General features: G+C 49.9%; 2 protein-coding genes and 1 pseudogene across 4 annotated transcripts in view; 2 read left to right on the top strand and 1 right to left on the bottom strand.

Moving 5' to 3' along the window:
* PLEKHO2 (pleckstrin homology domain containing O2) overlaps positions 1–20,074 on the bottom strand; it is an 85,552-nt gene that overhangs the window by 24,822 nt on the left and 40,656 nt on the right. For all 3 annotated transcript variants that reach the window (XM_045285726.1, XM_045285724.1, XM_045285725.1), the window contains one exon: positions 10,513–10,655. The gene's annotated coding sequence lies outside the window, so the exon portion shown is untranslated. The remainder of the gene's footprint in view (positions 1–10,512; positions 10,656–20,074) is intronic.
* Positions 9,064–16,728, top strand: PIF1 (PIF1 5'-to-3' DNA helicase). The gene is made up of 12 exons (XM_004711982.3): positions 9,064–9,477; positions 10,284–10,416; positions 10,496–10,621; positions 10,736–10,889; positions 10,993–11,107; positions 11,192–11,298; positions 12,399–12,538; positions 12,893–12,999; positions 14,623–14,707; positions 14,807–14,952; positions 15,774–15,965; positions 16,163–16,728. The coding sequence occupies exons 1-12, from the start codon at positions 9,079–9,081 to the stop codon at positions 16,214–16,216; spliced, it is 1,758 nt and encodes a 585-aa protein (XP_004712039.2). The 5' UTR covers positions 9,064–9,078; the 3' UTR covers positions 16,217–16,728.
* Positions 13,408–13,755, top strand: LOC105979474 (annotated as a pseudogene).

Here is a 20,074-nt window from a genome sequence, read left to right as displayed (position 1 = left end):
CCCACCCCATTATCATGACCTCAATTCTACCTTACAAATCCAGTTAGACCAGAGCATGTACATTGATACAGATAAGAGCTCAAAACACAGGAAATCCAGGACAGATAAACCCCTCAGGACCAATAATGAGAGTAGCGATACCAGGAGGATAAGAGGAAGGTGGGGGGAGAAAGGGCGAACTGATCACAATGATCCACATATAACCCCCTCCCTAGGGGACAGACAACAGACAAGTGAGTGAAGGGAGACAGTGTAAGACATAAAAAAAAATCACTTATGAATTATCAAGGATTCATGAAGGATGGAAGGTGAGGGAGGAGGGGAGGAAATAAGCTGATACCAGGGGCTCACGTAGAAAGTATGTTTTGAAAATAATGATGGAAACATATGTATAAATGCTCTTGACACAATGGATGGATGTATGGATTGTGATAAGAGTTGTAAGAGCCCCAGTAAAATGATCTGAAAAGAAAGAAAAGACTATAATTTAAATGTAGGGCCATTGGAAGGCTTCAGGTCTGGGAATATGACCTCTCCTTGCATTTGTGCCATTTGGTCAAAGGACAAGGTTTACTCAGCTCTGCTTAAAATGGGGTGTTTTCCATCCGTCATCCAGATATTAAGTGACATGTTTAAATGACCATGTTTTGGTCAGTAAGTGGTGGAGCTGGGATTCAAACCTCAACTGACTCCACTCTGTGCTCTTCACTAAATGACTTATTTTGCAACAGTGTGTGTCCAAGCCACACAAACCCCAGGTCCTGCCTTGGGGAGCGGGTCAGCCAGTCAGAGGATAGCTAAGCCCTGAGGAACACAGAGCTCATGGTGAGAGGCACTTCCCAGAGCTGGGGCTGGAGTGACTGAGCTATTAAGTGAACAGAGAGGTGTGGGAAGTTTGGGGGAAAGGATCATCATGAAGAAGGTAAAACTGTATAGTGATTTTTCAGGGGAAATGTAGACAGTTTCTGGGCGGTCATAATGCTTGGGGTGGGGTTCGAAGTGACAAAAGATGCTGACAAAAACACAACAGGAGCCAAAGCCACTAAGGGCCTTGAGTGCCAACGTAAGGGTTTGAAACTACTCCTGCAGGGGCACGTCACTGAGTCAGGGAATAACCCTATTTTCATTTTGAAATCTCACTTTCACAGCTGCTGGGTGGAGATTGAAATGCTGGGGGCAAACAGGGAGAAGGAGGCCCATTGAATAAGATATGGATGTGAAGGAGCCTGAACCAGAGCAGTTCTTGTGAGGATCAGAGGGAATATTCAAGAGATAGTGAAGAGAGAGGTAGGGTTGACACTTGAGAACGGGTTCATTATCCATTGATTTATTCATTCACTACATATTTGTTGACAGTCTACCATGTATTAGACAATGTTCTGGTACAAAGGACAAAGCCGTGAACCGGATCACACATGATCCCTGCCCTCATGAAGCTGGGAGAGAGAAAGAAGTAAGAACACAAGTAAACATCACAGCAACCGAATGTGCTAAGCTCACCAACGGAAACCAGTGAGTTCTGAGGGAGAACTGTTTTAGAAACAGTGTGTGTGCTACTGTTGTTAGGTGCCCGGTCAGCTCTCACACATAGCAACCATATGCACAACAGACGAAACACTGCATGGTCCTGTGCCATCCTCACAATCGTTCCTGTGCCTGAGCCCATCGATGCAGCCACTGTGTCTCTCCATCTTGTTGGCGGTCTTCCTCTTCGCCACTGCCCCTCCACTTCACCAACCATGATGGTCTTCTTCAGGGTGAAACTTCTCTAAAGAGGGGCTATTTCAGCTCAGACTTGAAAGATGAAGAAGATGCAGTCACTCCAAATAGGGCAGGGGGTGGGGGGATGTGTCATGCAGAGGAAAGAGCAGGTGCAAAGATCTGGCACAGGAAAGGGCTTGGGGTGCTGGAGGAACACCAAGGAGGCCAGTGTGGTAGGTAAGTGTGAGCTAGGTAGAGTGACAGCCTTGAGATTCCTGTGGAAGGAAGGAAAGTTGGCTTTAGGGTATTGTAAAGACTGTTGAGCTGGTATTTTAAAAAGAATAACATAGGAAGCCATTGAAGACTTTTAACTCGAGCAGTGGAAAATCAGACTTAGGTTTTTGAAAGGATCCCACTTGCTGCTGTTAGGGAATGGGTTATAGAGCAGATGAGTAGAAGATGTGGATCCAGAAAAGATTAGGAAACTACCCAGGGGTGATGGGCTGCTAACTCTACGGTGTGGGATGAGGATAATAAGTGAACAGATTCAAAAGACATCTTGGAAACAGAAACTAGCATGTTCCAGTGGGGAGTTGGATATGGTAGGTGAAGAAGGAATCAAGAATGTGGTGGTGAGTTTTTAACTTGCACCAAAAATGGTGGTTCCAGTTATTGAGATGATAAAGACAATGAGAAAGACAGGTGTATATGGTACTGGGGAAGATTGAAAGCTCTGTTTGGAGAAAGCAAGTGGATAGAGGGAGATACACAGTGTATTAGTCTGGGTACTTTAGAGAAACAAATCCACAGAAACTCACGTATAAGAAAGAGTTTTATTTAAAGGTTAAGTGCACATCGAGAAAACATCCCAACCCAGTGCTGCCCAAACTCACAAGTCCAACATTAACCTATTAACCCATATGTCCAACACCAATCCACAAAGTCCTCCTCCATCCCACAAAACACATGCAATGATGCCGACTGCAGGAGGAAAGCAGAGTCAGTGAACGTGTAAGCATCTCAGCGCTGGCAGGGGTCTCCACGTGGCTGCTCCAGCACCCAGGGCTGCATCAGAGTAGGTCCATGCGGCTTCTCCCTGGGGATGTCTTGCAGGAAGTCAGCCTAGCAAGCTGAAGCAGGGAACTGCTAAGGTAGCTGCACCCTGGTCCAACCGTCAGAACGCAAGAGACCCGAGAACTAGAAAGGCGAGCCTCAGAGCCATTTATCCCTCCACCTTTCAATTAACTCCACGTGTTTTTATTGGCCAGGTTGGCACAATAAACTAACTAACTCACACCGTCTGAAGTACAGGGGAGAAGAGTAAGCTGGGGATATAATATTGGGAATAAAAATTTAGATGGTAATTAAAACCATGGGATTGGAAAAGACAAAGAAGGACATGTTGGGGGCTTTCCTTGAGAGGCCGTCTGAAGAGAGGTTGGCCAGAAGGGAGAAGAGTCTTATGTCCTGGAAGTTAAGAGGCTTCCAGGAGGGAGTGGTTAGCTGTGTGGAATAATGCTGGGAGAATCAACAAAATGAGTGTCTGCTGCCCAGTGTGAGGAAGGAATGCATGATGAGATAGTGCTCTGGGAGTGGTAAGATTGTGGTCCAGCGCCTCTCTAAGACTGTCATATGCCCAGGGCCCAAGGGAGGGCGGGGTGGGAGTGGGGAAACTTGGAAACAGAGTGTGGGAGGGAGGTACTCTTGTGAATTTCAATTGAGCTAATATTGAAAATGCCCTTTTTAACCTTATCAACCTTATGCTAATGTTATTGCTGTTGGTGAGTCCAGGATTAAACTTGTAAGGAGCCCTGGTAGCGTTGTGGGTTATGCACAGGACTGCTAACTGTAATATCAGCAGTTCGAAACCATCAGGCACTCCACAGGAGAAAGAGGAGGTTTTCTACTCCCATAAAGAGTTACAGTCTCAGAAACCCATAGGAGCATTTCTACCTACTCCATGGTAGTGAGTTTGCTTAGATGTGAGACTTCCTAGTGAGAGAGTGCAGATAAGACGGAAGGTGTGGCTGGGGAAGAAATTTCCTAATAAAGAGAACAAATTCACTACTGCTGAGTCAATTCCGGGTCAGGGTAGGAAGTGTCCCTGTGGGTTGTAACCTTTACAGGAGCCGACCAGTTGTTCCCTGGTGCAGCTGGTGGTTTTCGAACTGATGACTTTGAGGTTAGCAAGCCAACGCGAGTAACCCACAACGCCACTGCTTGGCTTCGGGTTAGACAAGAGAGGAGGCGCAGGGGAGTGCTTCGCGTGGCATTGCCCTCGCAGCCGCATCAAGGACTAACATCAAGGGTATCAAGGGGTGGGGGTGGGGGCGGACAACCGCCTGGAGGAAGTCCGCCCCACAGTGAGGGAGCCTCTGGCCCCACCCCTCTCTTCCACTGGCCAATCAGGATCAGGTTGATGAGACAGGGGGTGCGGGGGAGGGACAGAACCACAGAACTGTTAATTTACGGTGAGGCGGTGTCTTTAAGTTACTCATTTGATTCCTATCCCTACAAGGACTTAACTGCTGTTCCTCTTTGCAAACCTGGGTGACAAACCTGCAAAGCTGGAAAAAGATCTGGCAATTTCGTTTCACACTAAATATACCTACCCTAAACCACACCTACGCTAAATTCAGTGCTCTCAAGTGTATTCCGACACACAGAGCACACTCCGACTCTGTAAAGACAGAACAGAAAGGTTCCCCAGGGTTTCCAAGGCTGCAAATCTTCCTGAAGCAAACGGTTTCATTTTACCCTGCTAGCAGGCCTAGGGGCTGGTGGTTTCGAACCGCCAACCTTTTGGTTAGCAGCCCACCAGTTTACCTTATGGGCCCCCAGCGCTCCAGACCCATTAACGTCTTACCTACTTACTTAAAATAAGTTAAAGCAGTGGTTCTCAACCGGTGGGTCGTAACCCTTTTGGGGGTGGAACGACCCTTTCACAGGGTCGCCCGATTCATAACAGTAGCAACTTTAGAGTTATGAAGTAGCAATGAAAATAAATTTATGGTTCCTCACCACCACATGAGGAACTGTATGAAAGGGTTGCAGCATTGGGAAGGTTGAGAACCACTGAGTTAAAGCACATTCACAAAAGGGACCTTTCTATCAGCAGCACTTGAAATGTGGCTAGTGTGACCCAAGAATTGAACATTCCACTTCAATTCTTTAAAACTTCGTGGAAAAACCCCATCATCTTTGAATCCTAGTTTTCCACAAACTCTTTGAAGGCCCCTCCTATGGACAGAAGCTACCACATTGATTGGATAGCACAGTTCTGTATCTCAAAATTCTTCCAGTGACACATCCAAGATTTATGTATTTCACAAATCTTTAAAAAGCTAAGCAAATATTGAGCTCTAGTTTGCAGTATGCATACCGAAGTGTTTAGAAGTGAAATGCCCTTAGGTCTGCAACTCTAAAACGCATAATAAGTAAACAGGTGAGTTGATTGATGTGGAGGTGGAGCGATGGAGAAGCAAAAACTGGCTGCTGCTGAGTGCATTTCAACTCATAGCAACCATATAGGACAGTATAGCACTACCCCATAGGGCTTCCTAGGGAATAATCTTTATGGAATTAGAATGTCACAGTTTTTGCCTACAGATCAGTTGGTGGGTCCAAGCCACCAGCAACCTTAGCAACCAAGGTGAAACCACTGCACCACCAGAGCTCCTTGGGACCGATGAAGACAAATGATAAAGTAAGTATAACAAAAATAATAGGAGTTAGGGGTCAGGTGTATAGATATAGATGTACATATCTTTTCATTCTTTCTATACATGTTTGAATATTTTCATAATAAGATGTTGAGAGATGAAATCCCATGTGGAAGGCCCCCATGTCCTCCTCAGAGGCAACCTGGGGTGAAGGAAACAGGCTGTTTTGAGTACCCTTGTCTTCTTTTGAAGGCGCCCTGGTGGCACGGTGGGTAAGTACTCCATTGCTAACTGCAAGGCAGTTGGTTGGAAGCCAGCCAGCAGCCCTGCTGGAGAACAGACCTGTTGATCTGTTCCTGTAAAGATGACAACAGCCTAGAAAACACTCTGGGGCAGCTCTACCTTGTGATACAGGGTCCTTCGGAGTTGGAATCAGTTTGCAAGCAGTGGGTTTTTATGAGTCAGTTCCCTTTTGAGCAGAGGGTAGCGGGGAAAAGAGAAAGCAGGCTTTGGAAACAGACCTGGGTTCACAAGCTCAACTGTTTACTTTTGAAACTGCATGACTGTATTCATTTTCTTCTGCTGCTTTAACAAATTGGACAAACCTAGTTGCTTAAAACAGCACGAACTTATTACCCAACAGGCACAGAAGTGGGAAATCTAAAAGGAGTATTCTGGGCTGTGTTCCTTCTGAGAACTCCCAAGGGAGAATACATAGCCTGCTTTCCCTAGGGCCTTAGTTATCGAGGGCTGTTATAACAGAAATACCACACGTGGATGGGTTTAACAAATAGAAATGTGTTCTCTCACAATTTAGGGGGCTAGCAGTCACAGTGCAAGGTGCCAGCTCAAGGAAAGAGCTTTCTGCATCAACTCTGGAGGAAGGCCCTTTCAACATCTGTGAGCATGCCGTTCCTTGGAGACCTCCATGTGTCTTGGCATAAACTTTCCCCTGGTCTAGGAGGTTCTCAGCACAGGGATCCTGGTCCAAGAGATACCCTACACTCTGGGTTCTTCTTTCTTGGTGATACTAAGGTCCCCCCTCTCTCTGATTGTTTCTCTCTCCTTTTATCCTTGTGAGATAAAGGTTATGAAAGACATACCTCAGGGAAACTCTGTTTACATGTCTCTTTACAAGTCAAGACTGAGCCTCAAACAAAGGTGGTGCATCCCACCCTTGTTCCTTTAAAATTATTGGCCAGTCACATCAGAGCACATGATGGGGTGGTACTATGTCATTCTGGCTGTACATCACCTAGCAACACTGACTCTATCATTATAAAACTGCCAATCATGGTTTTGCTAAGTGGACATATTTGGGGGGACAAAAATCCAACCCATGATATACAAGTCCTATGAGCCTCCTGTATTCCTTGGTTCACGACCCCTTTCATCATCTTAAAAACCAATAGCAGTGTAGAATCTTCAAATCCCCTTCTCTGACATTTACTTTCTTAGTTACATATCCTTCTACCTCATTTTCCTTACAAGGAAATGTGATTACATTGGGCTCACCCAGATAATCCAGGATAATCTCCCTTCTCAAGATCCTTAATTTAATCATATCTGCAAAGTCCCTTTTTTTGCCCTGTAAGGTATTCATAAATTTTGAAGATTAGTACATGGGCATCTTTTGGGGAGCATTGTTCTGCCTACAACAGCAACTTTGAGAATTATCCTTAATGTATTTGATGCCTCATTCATAGTTACCTATGACACTAGGTCAAGACAACACTGAATAGAACAAATATTTCTCCATGATTTTTTTAATAACAGTTTTTTATGACATAACCCACACACCAATTCACTCATTAAAAGTGTACAATTCAATGATGTTTAATCAAAGAATTGTGCAACCATCAGCACAGTTTTAGAACACGTTTCATCTTTTTCCATTCTTGAGTATGAGGAAGCACAGTTTTGGAGCGTCGTGGAAGCACTCAGGGTGACATCTAACTGGCAGGGTTGGGAGAAGATTGGGCTGAAGTAGAAAGAAAATGTTTTGAAAATTATGATGGCAACATATATACTTGACACAATGTATGTATGTATTGTGATAAGATCTGTATGAGCCCCCAATAACATTTTTTTAAAAAGCAAAAAGCTCTACGACAGTGGTTCTCAACCTGTGGGCCGCGAACCCTTTGGGGGTCGAACGACCCTTTCACAGGGGTGGCCTGATTCATAACAGTAGCAAAATGACAGTTATGAAGTAGCAACGAATATAATTGTATGGTTGGGGGGGCGGTCACCACAACATGAGGAACTGTATTAAAGGGTTGTGGCATTAGGAAGGTGGAGAACCACTGTTCTATGACCATGGATAAGACCTCTTGGCCTTGAACTCTTCATTTAAAATATGAGGGTAATTAAATCCATGGTAGGCATCATTACCTGTAAACTGAGCAGGATTAGACTCACTCAGAAAGACCCCTTCCAGCTATGTAATACCAGTCTTCAATGCGGGAAAGATAATTAAAATAAATTCCCTGAGCATCCAGGAGAGAGAGTAATTCCTGAACACAGGGTCACCAGGCACCTCAGACACTGGGACAGAAAATGCGGAAAAACGAGCAGAGAAGGGTGGAAAGAGTTCGGAGGCTGCAGGCAGTGATCCTAGAAGGAGAAACAAGGGCGCTTGAGACCCGAGGCAGCGCTTCCTCCACGCCAGAAATAAATCTTTAGAACGGCCTTGGAGCGCGTTACAGGATCCAGGCCCAGTGTCAGCTCCTCCCCGCTCGTTCGTTACACACGGCAAACCCCGCCTCTCTTCTGCTGGGGATTGGTACAGCCCCGTTGCAGGAGTTAGTACCCAATAAAAGCACGCCTATTGACACGCCCCTTCCTCTGATTGGCTAAAGGATTTAAAGATCCGTCCGGTGATAGGGTAATTTTATACCCAGTGTATTTGAAAATTCCTAGTTGCGAACTTCGCCGTCCCTAAGCGACAGTCTCTGGTCACCTAGGTCATCTGATTACCTGCCTAGGAAAGTGAGTGTACCCCCGAAATTGGGAGGCGAGAGCGTGAATTCATCAAGGGGTTAGAATGTCTACCGGGAGGGTGCAGATGCACGGGTGCGATGAAAGGAGCGGAGGAGCTGGGAAGCGCCTACCGGCTGTTAAGGCTTAATGGCAAGCGTACCACACTCAACACGAGTGAGATAAAATAAACCAAGGCGCTGATTACGTGTTCGCCCCTTCCGCACTTCCCCAAGGGCAATGCCCTTGATTGCTGGGGAGAGGAGCCCGAAGATACCCGTATCCGCCTTCGTTCTCGTGGAAGCAGTCCACTTCGCTACGCGAGGGGCCACTTCGGCGGCGGCCGTGCCTTCGGAACCCCCCGGGGCTCATCAGCTCTGGTGCCGGTGATACTACTGCACCTCCGCTGCTCCTGGATGAGTTGTGTAGTTAGGGTCGGTTAACCACGCCGTCCCTTTACCGGCGACCACCTCTCTAACCTCTGCTTCCTCAATCTGGCCCCCTACCATCCAGTAAGTCCCCTGAGCCCACCTTAACCTACCTTTACGTTTCATCCCTTCTCAGACCTGCCGCGACGATGCTGCCGAGCCCCGAGACGGAGGCAGCCGAGTGCGAGGACGCGGAACTACGGTGCCGCGTGGCCGTGGAGGAGCTGAGTCCCGGCGGGCAGCCACGAAAGCGGCAGGCCCTGCGCACTGCGCGGCTGAGCCTAGGACGCAACGAGCGCCGGGAGCTGATGCTGCGGCTGCAGGCGCCCGGGCCGGCCGCGCGGCCGCGCTGCTTTCCTCTGCGCGCCGCGCGCCTCTTCACCCGCTTCGCCGCCGCCGGCCGGAGCGCGCTGCGTCTGGCTGCCGACGGGGCTCCCGGGCCCGGCGCCGGCACCGTGCAGCTGCTGCTTTCTGATTGCCCTCCGGACCGCCTGCGCCGCTTCCTACGCACGCTGCGCCTCAAACTGCTGGCTGCTCCAGGGCCCGGGCCCGCGCCTGCCCGAGCGCAGCTGCTGGGCCCGCGGCCCCGAGACTTCATCACCATCAGTCCCGTGCAACCGGAGCAGCTGCGCCGAGCCGCGGCCACCCGGGCCACGCCGGAGAAGGTGCCGCCAAAGAAGGCCAGGGCTGCAGCTGAGCACAGCAAAGTGAGGACAAGAAAGAGGGGAACGTTCTGGAAGTAACATGTGCCTTCCCTAGAGATGGAGGAAACTGAGAAGGCCTGAGATTGGGTGAAGATGGTGGTTGTATCTGAGGAGGCTGCTCAGCGAGGTGCCCACCAGATATCTGAGTGTACTGAGAAGGTGGAAATTGTACATGTGCTTCTCAGAGTTGAACCGCAGTCTGGGGAAGACCGCTGTGGCTTGGGCAACACCGTGTGCAAAGGGAAAACAAAGGAGAAAAGGGGCGTTCAGGCCAGTTAAGCGGTCAGCAGGAGCAGCGTTGGCCAAGATCCCTGTAAAATGGGGTAGTATCCAAGTCCAGTGGGTTTGACAGTGTTCGTAGAGTGGCTCCAGTGTACAAAGTCAGAGTTTGCACAGATCATTGGGGCTTGAGATTAAGCAGGAGGGAAGATAGATAAGGGGCAAGAAAGATCCCCTGGCTAGGCAGGGTTTTGCTTGGGTGTATTGAGGCCAGAGAGACAGCAAATGAGACAAAAGGCTGGGGGAGATGACCAGGAGGGTAAGAGAACTGGGAAGGAGCTGGAGGAGGCTCCGAACCCAAGGAGGGGCTTCAGGGCACCAGAGGTCAGTGTGGACCCAGCCTTGGTTCCTTCCTCCAGGACAGGTCTGGACCCCATCACTGTCCACCTTTACCCAAGGGCTCCGAGAAGGTTGTTGGCAGGGAGGCAGAGTGCTGGTTGCAGGCCTAGTATTATACCCAGATCAATAAGGGGAGGAAAGCTAGTTTAGGGGGTGAGAGGGACCCCTGAGATAGTCCTTTCCCCTCCCAGGAAGCTCTGAGGTGGCCCCTGCCTGTGAAGAGGCTGAGCTTGCCTTCCACCAAGCCAAAGCTCTCTGAGGAACAGGTTACAGTGCTGAGTGTTGTCCTGAAAGGCCAGAGTGTTTTCTTCACGGGGAGTGCAGGTAATAGGGGACAGAGAGGGGGGTGGGAAGCAAGGGCGATGGAAGAATAGATGTAACTCTGACTTTGCCACCTGCCCAGGGACAGGGAAGTCATACCTGCTGAAGCGTATCCTGGGCTCACTGCCTCCCACGGGCACCGTGGCCACGGCCAGCACTGGGGTTGCAGCCTGTCACATTGGGGGTACCACCCTCCACGCCTTTGCAGGTAAGGGGGTGTCTCAGGCTTGAGCAAACCAAGCCTGTGGAAGAGGGAGGAGAGGGGCGTTTAGGTAGGGAGGGGGACAGGGCCTCAGCTCAGACTGAGGAATGTCACTCACAGGCATTGGTTCCGGCCGCGCCCCTCTGGCCCAGTGTGTGGCTCTGGCCCAGAGGCCCGGCGTGCAGCAGGGTTGGCTGAACTGCCAGCGGCTGGTCATTGATGAGATCTCCATGGTGGAGGCAGACCTGTTTGACAAGCTGGAGGCTGTGGCCAGGTCAGTGTATGCCATGAGGGCAGCAAGTAAGGTCTGGAGTGTGGTGCTCTTGGTACGGGGATGTTGCTCACTCTAACCCTTATCACCCCGTGCCCCTACCCAGAGCTGTCCGAAGGCAGGACAAGCCCTTTGGCGGAATTCAGCTCATCATCTGTGGGGACTTCCTACAACTGCCACCGGTCACCAAGGGCTCTCAGGCCCCACAGTTCTGTTTCCAGGTATCACTCAGCCTCTGGCTCTTCCCTCCCCACATTTGTGAGTATCAGCTCTGCTCCCTGACCAGCTCCATCCCACCCCACCAGGCCAAGAGCTGGAAGAGGTGTGTCCCAGTGACCCTGGAGCTGACCGAGGTGTGGCGGCAGGCAGATCAGGCCTTCATCTCCCTGCTGCAGGCTGTGAGGCTGGGCAGGTGGGCCCTGATGGAAAGGGGTCTGAGGGGAGGGACACTGGGAAGGGAGAGATGTATTTGTCCTCGGGACCACAGTCTGCCCAGAGAGGAGCGTGGGGCAAGACAAGGGAAGGGTGGACAGATAGATACAGGACCAGCTGGAATATGAAGTCAAACCCTAAAACCCAAGTTCCTTCTGCTCTTCGAGTCTAAGGGGCCCCTGGGTAAGGAGGTGGGCAGTGCTGCAGCCATGGTGCCTCCCCAAGCAGGACAAAAGGTTGGAATGCCATGGCTGCTCTAATGTGGGAAAGGAAGGCAGGCCAGGAGGGCAGGAGAAACGGAGCAAGAGCTGGGGTGGGGGGGTGGATACTGAGGGGTCTTCTCTGCCTAGAACCTCTAGTGCAGATGCAGGAGGTAGATAGGGAGCACACATGGGACAAGAGGAAAGCTTGGTGACTGAGTAGGTGGAGAGGGTCCCCAAGCTATCTACCTCTTCCCATTTGAGTTGCTGCTGGTGTGGGCTCCAGATGGGAAAACTGACACACGGGCTGGATTATTTCCCCCAAGGCAGCAGGTGGCGGTTAGAGGATTATACACTAGAGCAGTGGTTCTCAACCTTCCTAATGCCACGACCCTTTCATACAGTTCCTCATGTTGTAGTGACCTCCCCAATCATAAAATTATTTTCGTTGCTACTTCATTACTGTCCTTTTGCTACTGTTATGAATCGGGAGATTCCTATGAAAGGGTCGTTCGATCCCCAAAGGGGTGGTAACCCACAAGTTGAGAACTGCTACACTAGAGGCTGATCTGACTCTTTGATTAGATCTTCCACACCTCTGCCCTCCAGAGCACTGGGTGAGGGGTGGGGGTGGGAAGGCTAGCTCCTCCCTCCTTACTGGGATCACAGCCCAGCGCTCCCTTCCCCATCCTCACCCCCCATGTCTGGAGTCCAAGTAGGGAAGGGACAAGGTGGCCAACCTGGGGGCTTGCGAATATGGCCCACGTGGGCCTTTCCGACCCAAGGCCTGACTTAACATGGCCTGCTGCTTGGTCATAAAGCCACATGCCTTCCTGGTGTTCAGGTGACCTCTGCCCTCCTGACAGTTTGGTCCCCACAGGTGCACCGATGAAATGACCCGCCAGCTCCAGGCCACGGCTGCCCATAAGGTGGAGCGGGATGGGATTGTAGCCACTAGGCTCTGCACACACCAGGATGACGTGGCCCTCACCAACCAGAGGTGGCTGCAGGAACTGCCAGGTGAGCAGGGAACTCGGGTTGGGCTGGGCCATCTAGAAGAGCCACCAGACAGGTGTGGGAGATCCCTGCTCCCAACCACAGTGGCTGTAAATGCCCTGCCATTTGCAGATGTAACTGTGGGTGCCGTGAGGTGATTACTCAGCCAGTAAGTGCTGGAGCTGAGGCTGGAACCCAGGCCTCTGACTCCAAGACCCCAGCTAGGCGGATCCCTGACCTGGCTCCCCTCTCCTCCACCACATCCCCACATGCAAAGTGTTTTTGGAAACCCCTCTCCTCCACCACATCCCCACATGCCAAGTGTCTTTGGAAACAGCACCTGTGATTTCTCATCTATTTTCCCGACTTGTTTCCCAGGTGAGGTGCACAGCTTTGAGGCTACGGACAGTGACCCTGAACAGGCCCGGACCCTGGACGCCCAGTGCCCTGCTAATCGTCTCCTTCAGCTAAAGCTAGGGGCCCAGGTGAGGGGGAAGCAGGGCCTAGACCTGGGAACTTGGGGTACCCCATGTGGCCTTCCCCTCTGCCTGGGCAGCTCCTCCACCATTATGACTGTGAGTCCCTCCCTCTATGCCCAGCCCCTCCTGTCTCCAGCTCTCCCTGCCTCCTTCCCTCTGTCCCCTGGAGCTCCAGGCAGGGGTGCTTTGGACAAGTGCCTTTCCTATGAAGCTCAGTCTCATCTCTATAAAATGTGGAACCCCCCGCCCCTAGAGTGGCAGTCTTCTGCAATGTCCCCTAGAGATGTGAGAGTCCTGAGAAAATGGTGTCGAGGCCATCTCTGACCTCCTGGCTACACAGGGAGACCGGAATCCAAGTCCTCAGAGACAGGGATAGAAGAGGCATCTTAAGAAACTTCACTCCACCATACCACTAGAACCCTCTCTGCCAGTCTGTTCTCAAAGAGGCTCTTCTTCGTCCATTCCTTGCGAGCTCTCTGGAATCCTTGCCACCCCGCCGGCATGTCTCAGGCTGAGTTTGACAAAGCTGCTGAAGAAGTTAAGCACCTCAAGACCAAACCAGCAGATGCTGAAATGCTGTTCATCTACAGCCATTTCAAACAAGCTACTGTGGGTGACAAACACAGAACAACCTGGGGTGTTGGACTTCAAAGGCAAGGTCAAGTGGGATGCCTGGAATGAGCTGAAAGGGACCTCCAAGGAAGATGCCACAAAACTTACAAAGACAAGGTAGAAGAGCTAAAGAAAAAGTACAGAATATAAAAGGGGACTGGATGGGATGCCAGCCCAGCCTTTGATCCTATCAGATGTAACTACGCCTTGTTCTTTTTAATATTGCGGTTGAAGTACTGAAGATAACCAGTTAACCCAATCCCTCAAGCTGTCCAAGATAGGACTTTCCCAGATGAAGAGCAAAAAATGGTTACTAACATTATTTGTAGATCAATTAAAAGTGAATTTGCAACTCAAAAGAAAAAAAAAAAAAGAAAGAACCTTCACTCCACCCCAGGTCTCAAGGACATCCAGTGGGGAAAAAGCAGGAGCACTGAGGCTGGGGAAGAGGATGGCAAGGCCTGGGGCCTATCCCTTAAGACTCCTGGCCCACATACATCCCCCATAACAGATCTTAGTATGTTCAAAGCATGTGATGTCTGTCACCTCGCTGATTTTTACTACATACTTTGGACATGTTATCAGGAGAGATCAGTTCTGGAGAAGGACATCATGGTTGGTAAAGTAGAGGGGCAGCACAAAGGTGGAAAGCCCTCACCAAGATGGACTGGCACATGGCTGCAACAATGGCTCAGACATACGCACAACTGTGAGGCTGCTGTAGGTCCAGGCAGCATTTCGTTCCGTGGTGCATAAACGGTTGCTATGTGTCAGAACCGACTCGGGGGCACCTAACACCACTACCACCTCCTCTAAGGAACATAGAGCAAACGGTATTCTCCTTTGACAACAAGCAGGAAACTGAGACCCAGGACAATAAAGCAGCTTCCCCAAGGGTAGTAGCCAGCTAGTGGCAGAGCTAAGGACAGGGACTCAAGCCCCCTGTGACAGACAGCTCAGTGCCCTGGAGGTGAAGCCAGGTGGCTCGCCATTCCTCCTTTTCTCTTTCCCTTGCAGGTAATGCTGCTGAAGAACCTAGCCGTGTCCCGGGGCCTGGTCAATGGGGCCCGAGGGGTGGTCGTGGGGTTTGAGGAGGGGAAAGGTAAGTGATGGGGGAGATGATGGGGAGGAAAGGCACCTTCTGGCCACCTCTGAGCCCTGAAGTGGATGACAGGTTAGCTTTCTCCATTGCCACCCCCAGGACTGCCCCAAGTAAGATTCCTGTGTGGGGTCACTGAGGTCATCCGTGCTGACCGCTGGACAGTACAGGTCACTGGGGGTCAACTCCTCAGCCGGAAGCAGCTGCCCCTCCAGCTGGCCTGGGCAATATCCATCCACAAGAGCCAGGTGAGCACCCTGGGTGTGGCATAGGGCTAGGCCACAGATAGGAGGAACAAGATGTGTTGCGGGTCTTGAAGGCTTTATGGAGTTAAGCTTGCCCTGGATGGAAAAATTCCAGACCAAGCAATTAATAAAACTTCTTTTAGTATATTTCCCACCTCTCCTCTCCCATCCTGGCCCCACCATTTTGAGCTCATACCAACCCATAGCCACTGAGTCGATTCTGATTCTGAGTGACCGTATAGGACAGAGAACCGCTCCACAGGGTTTCTGAGACTGTACATCTTTAAGGGAATAGACGGCCTCATTTTTCTTTCTTCTGGGAAGTGGCTGGTGAGTTTGAGTCACCAACTTTTTACTTAGCAGCCCCATGCTTAGCCCACTGCACCACTCGGATGCCCTGAGCCCCTACTAGATATGTCACATTTAATCCTTGTATATATATAAGAATTATATATAGTATGACATGTAGGTGTAATTATCATTCCCATTTTGCAGGAAAACAGGTTCAGAGAAGTTGAGTAACTTGTCTGTGGTCACACCGCTAGGAAGTGAATGGCAAAGTTAGGATTCCCCAAGTTGGTCTGTCCTAAAGCCTGAACGCTTTCCTTTCACCCGTGTTCTTCAACTCTTATCCGAGATCTGTAGGAACCCCTCCTGCTCAGACACCTACCTGCTGGCAGCCCTTCCTCCTGATTCCAGCATCTCTGGACTGGAGTGAAGAGCCAGGGGCTGCAGCTGGGCTGGAGAAGGTAGGGTCAGGCTCACTCTCGGCCACCAGGGGCTTCCAGCTCAGGTGGCTACATTTCTGCCTCTCCACCCACTAGGGGATGTCCCTGGATTGTGTGGAAATCTCTCTGGGCCGAGTATTTGCCAGCGGCCAGGCCTATGTGGCACTCTCCAGGGCCCGTAGCCTGCAGGGCCTACGTGTGCTGGACTTCAACCCCACGGTGGTGTGCTGTGACCCCCAAGTGCTGCGCTTCTATGCTGCCCTGCCTCGGGACGGGGGGCTCAGGCTGGTAATGTGATTCACCCAGTGTTTTGCTGTGTGTCTACGGCTGGGCTGGGAGTTAGACTGAGAGAGGTCCAATGGGACTCTGGGGCAGGCCTAGCAGAGCTGCCTGTTGGCTCCTTTGTGGATGGGGTGAAGGGAAGGACAGCTGGCTTCAGGGCAGCCAGGGGAGCAGCACCTCCCTGACTAGTTTCTCTGATCCAGGAGTCCCCAGATGATGAGGCAGCCTCGGACCAAAACATGGACCCGAACCTCTGAGCTCAGCCCTAAAGAGAAGACAGAGGGGGTCTCCCCATCCTCCTGCTCCCACTGAGAAGCCTGGAGGTTGGGGGAGGGGGGCTAGAAGGGTGGCCAAGGCCCCTTCCTCCCTTCTTCAGGGGGCTCTGCCTCCTGGCAGGGCTGAAGGGAGAGTGCTTCCCTCAGTTTGCCAGCAGCCTATTCCCACCTCTTCCCCGGGTGAACTGCTTTCTGTGGCAGCTAGGAATGGGCTTGTAGTGGCACCAAGTGTCAGAGGACAAAGCTGTGTGGGCTGGCCATAGGACACATGGTTTCCCACACTGCGGCTGCAATGGAGAGAGGCCAGATACTGCCTAGCCCAACATTGCCCAGACAAGCACTTCCTGGGCCTAACCTGATCTTATGCACGACAAGTGAATGCCCATATTTCAAGCTGCTTTTGTTGGGGTGCAGGGACAAGTATTGAGGACATTGAAATGTATTCTATCAGATTGTATTTATTTAAGCAAATAAACTTGTGAATTGTGTAAGTACTTTGACTCTGAATCTGCGCTGCCTAGACTCTGGTATGTCCATGCCAGGAAGGCCTGGTGTCTGTTTCTCTCTCACAAGCAAACCAAGTCGTCGGTTTACATCATGCTGGCTCTGAGTACAGCATCCTAGGTGAGGGTGTGTGGCTCGGGAAGGTGAGGTATCTGAGGTGGGTGACTGGCAGTGAGATGACGGTGTGAATCACGCCCCAGTCATCAGCCAGGCACACATGAGAGAAAGCATGTGGGAAGACACGGGCAGCAGCCAGAGGCAACCCTGCAAGAAAGCGCTTGGCCTTGGTTGAGGTGGTCTCGGTCTGGCCTTCCCAGAGCTCCAGCTTGAAAAGTAACAGGGCCAGGATCGCCCACACGTCCACTTCCATTCATCCGAAAGCCGATGGGTGTGGGGCAACTGAAACCTTCACTATCCATTGTTGGTGGGATTGTAAAATGGCATCGCTTCATGGCAAAGAGTCTGGCAACTGCTCAAAAAGTTAAACAGAGCTACCATATGACCCAACAATTCCATCCTCCATATATACCCCAAGGAAATTAAAGCAGGAACACAAACAGATATATAATCCCCAATGTTACACTGCAGCCTCACTCACAATAGCCGTGGATAAACCAGAGGTGGTACCCCACCTCCAGGAGTCCCCCTTTGAGCCAAATGACAGACCACCTTGCCGGCAGAACCACCTGCTCTGAGTCATGAGGTGGCAGCATTCAGCTAGATGAGAGCAGACGTCAGCATTGGGCCAAAAGCACCGACAAGAAGGTAGCAGTAGGACAGCTAGGTCAGAAGGAACAGAACAAGCAGGTGGAACTGCTGACACACTGAGAAGATTGTGACAACTTGCATAAAAATTGTTAAATGGGAGCCTAATTGGCTATATAAACCCACCTAAGATACTACTTTTTAAAAAAGGTGGTATATGAGAGTGCACCCCCCAAATGGAATTTTTCTCTCACAGCTATGTATTTAAGGTTTTTTTACATAACAACCTTATCACCTTCAAAGTATTCTCCATTACACTTAATACACTTGTCAAACCTGCACTTCCATTCTTGGAAACATTCTTCAAACTCATCTGGATGGCTGACTGTCACCTCCCTCATTTTTCCTTCCCCTCGTCTACGTCTTCAAATCGCTGTTCTTTCAGGTCCTTCTGCGTTCGCGGAACAAAAAGAAGTCACGTGGAGTGAGGTCAGGTAGTCAGGTGCGTGAGGCAAGAGAGGAATGCTGTTTTTTACCCAAAACTGGCACACTGAGATGGCTGTGTGAGCAGGGGCATTGTCATGGTGGCAAAAACAGTCCTCCATCTGCCACAAGTCAGACCTTTTTTGTCGCACTATGTTATGCAATCTTTTCAGAATCTCTAAATAGAAAGCCTGATTGACAGTCTGACCTGGTGGAATGAACTCCAAATGCACTACGAGTCAACATTTTCATCCATTCAGGAAGTTGATGTGCAGAACAAGGTTTGTCATCAATCAACATTTCACCTTTTTTGAAATGAGAAAACCACTCGTACGTTTGAGTTTTTCCCATAGCACGGTCCTTGTAAGCTGTGTTCAACAACACAACAGTTTCTTCGGCACTTTTCCCGAAAAGGAAATAAAATTTCACAGTTGCACACTGTTCTCTTAAATCTGTCATCACAAAAAACGAGGGTCAAGCGAAACTGCTTTTACAAAAATACTGTGACCAGAGAGAACCTTCCCAGGCGACGCCACCGGATGCACTGACTCAGAGTGAGTTGCTTGTTGCTCACCTAGAAGGAAAAATACATGTACTACAAAAACTAAGCTATGCCCAGCGCAATTCCAGTTTTTTGGGGGTACCCCTTTGTATGCATACAATGGAATCAATACTCAGCCATAATGAAAAATGAAGGTCTATACATGCTATAACATAGATGAACCCTAAAAATCTAGTGAGTGAGATATGTTGGTCACAACTGGGCAAAAATAGACAAGCAAACAGATAAAAACTTATTAGTGGTTATAAGGAGTAGATGGGGGAAAGGGAAATGAAGACATAAGTTGAGGAGAGCTCTGGTAGCCTAGGAGCCCTGGTGGCACTGTGGAATAAATATTGGGCTGCTGACCACAAAGTTGCTGGTTCAAACCCACCAGGCCCTCTGGGGGAAAGAGGAATCTATCCACTCCTGCTAAGATTAGTTGATGGTAGTGGGCTTGGGCTTTTGTAAGGGTGGTGGGAGGCACCCTGGTGGCATAAGAGTTAAGTGTTCAACTGCTAACCTAAAAGTCATTGGATCAAACCACCAGCCGCTCCTCAGGAGAAAGAAGTTGTAGCCTACTTCTGTAAAGATTTCAGCCTTGGAAACCCCTTGGGGTAGTTCTACTGTGTCCTGGGAGGTTGTAATGAGTCCGAATCAACTGATTTTTGTTTTGTTTTAACAATTTTAAAAACTGAATGAGATGGGAATTTACATTTCAGATTACCAACTTGTATTCAACAGTCCAAACCACTAGTCAAACCCTCCAGTACCCACTCCCACTTAGTCTCCACCCCTCTTCCCTTGGCATGGATACTATGCTCCATTTCACCTGCCAACACTCGTCAACTGCCCAGCTCATTATCCTGTTCCCACTCACCTGGGTTCTGAATCAACTTGAACAGAGTTGGTGAATGTGGGAGGGGGAAGGGAACATTAGAACTGATTGCGATCATGTACATATAACTTAAAAAAAAAATTATTACCCCGGAAGAATTTATTTCAGAGGACAACACTGAAGCTGTAGCTCAGGGAGAGGGACATGTCTGACCAGAGCACATGGGAGCAAATGAAGAGGGAGGAAGAGAGAGTGGAGCACATCCTGGCCCACCAAGCCTTGAGGGCGATATTCCTACTCAGAGCAGCTAATCCACAGAGAAGACCATATGGCCGGCCCCACTATGAGACATGATATAGTGTCTCACTGACCCATAGCCCTACAGGGTACAACACTGGACACACAGTGTGGGAAATGAGCCCGATCTGACCCCACCACACCGAGGCAAAACACTAAGGGCGTGCAACAGAACAGCAAGGGGAACAGAGCAACAATGTCCCCAGGGAATACCAAAGGTAGACTTTGGGGCCAGGGATTGGGACCCCATCAGACTCGACCGGAAAACACTCCTAAAGGCCAACAAACAGTCCTTGAACTATCTATAGGCTTTTCTTTTCTTTTTGTCATTGTGTTTATTGTTGTTTTGTTTTCTTTCGTTGCTTGGTTTTGCTCTGTCTTATTTTTGTGCATGTTATTATCTCCGCAGGTCTGTCTAAATAAGATAGGCTGGATGAACAATCTGGAGGAGAAAACAATGGGACCAATGGTT

The sequence above is a fragment of the Echinops telfairi genome, unplaced genomic scaffold (genome assembly GCF_000313985.2).
Source record: "Echinops telfairi isolate 266 unplaced genomic scaffold, ASM31398v2 ScPeMD7_7475;HRSCAF=8513, whole genome shotgun sequence".
Taxonomy (NCBI): domain Eukaryota; kingdom Metazoa; phylum Chordata; class Mammalia; order Afrosoricida; family Tenrecidae; genus Echinops; species Echinops telfairi.
This window is presented reverse-complemented; position numbering and strand designations above follow the sequence as displayed.

Bases quoted from the DNA above. Each gene is read 5' to 3' on its own strand.
- PIF1 (XM_004711982.3), top strand. From the start codon at position 9,079: ATGCTGCGGCTGCAGGCGCCCGGGCCGGCCGCGCGGCCGCGCTGCTTT. The intron at 10,622-10,735 runs GTAAGGGGGTGT...TGTCACTCACAG, and splicing joins CACCCTCCACGCCTTTGCAG to GCATTGGTTCCGGCCGCGCC. The intron at 11,108-11,191 runs GTATCACTCAGC...CCACCCCACCAG, and splicing joins CCCCACAGTTCTGTTTCCAG to GCCAAGAGCTGGAAGAGGTG.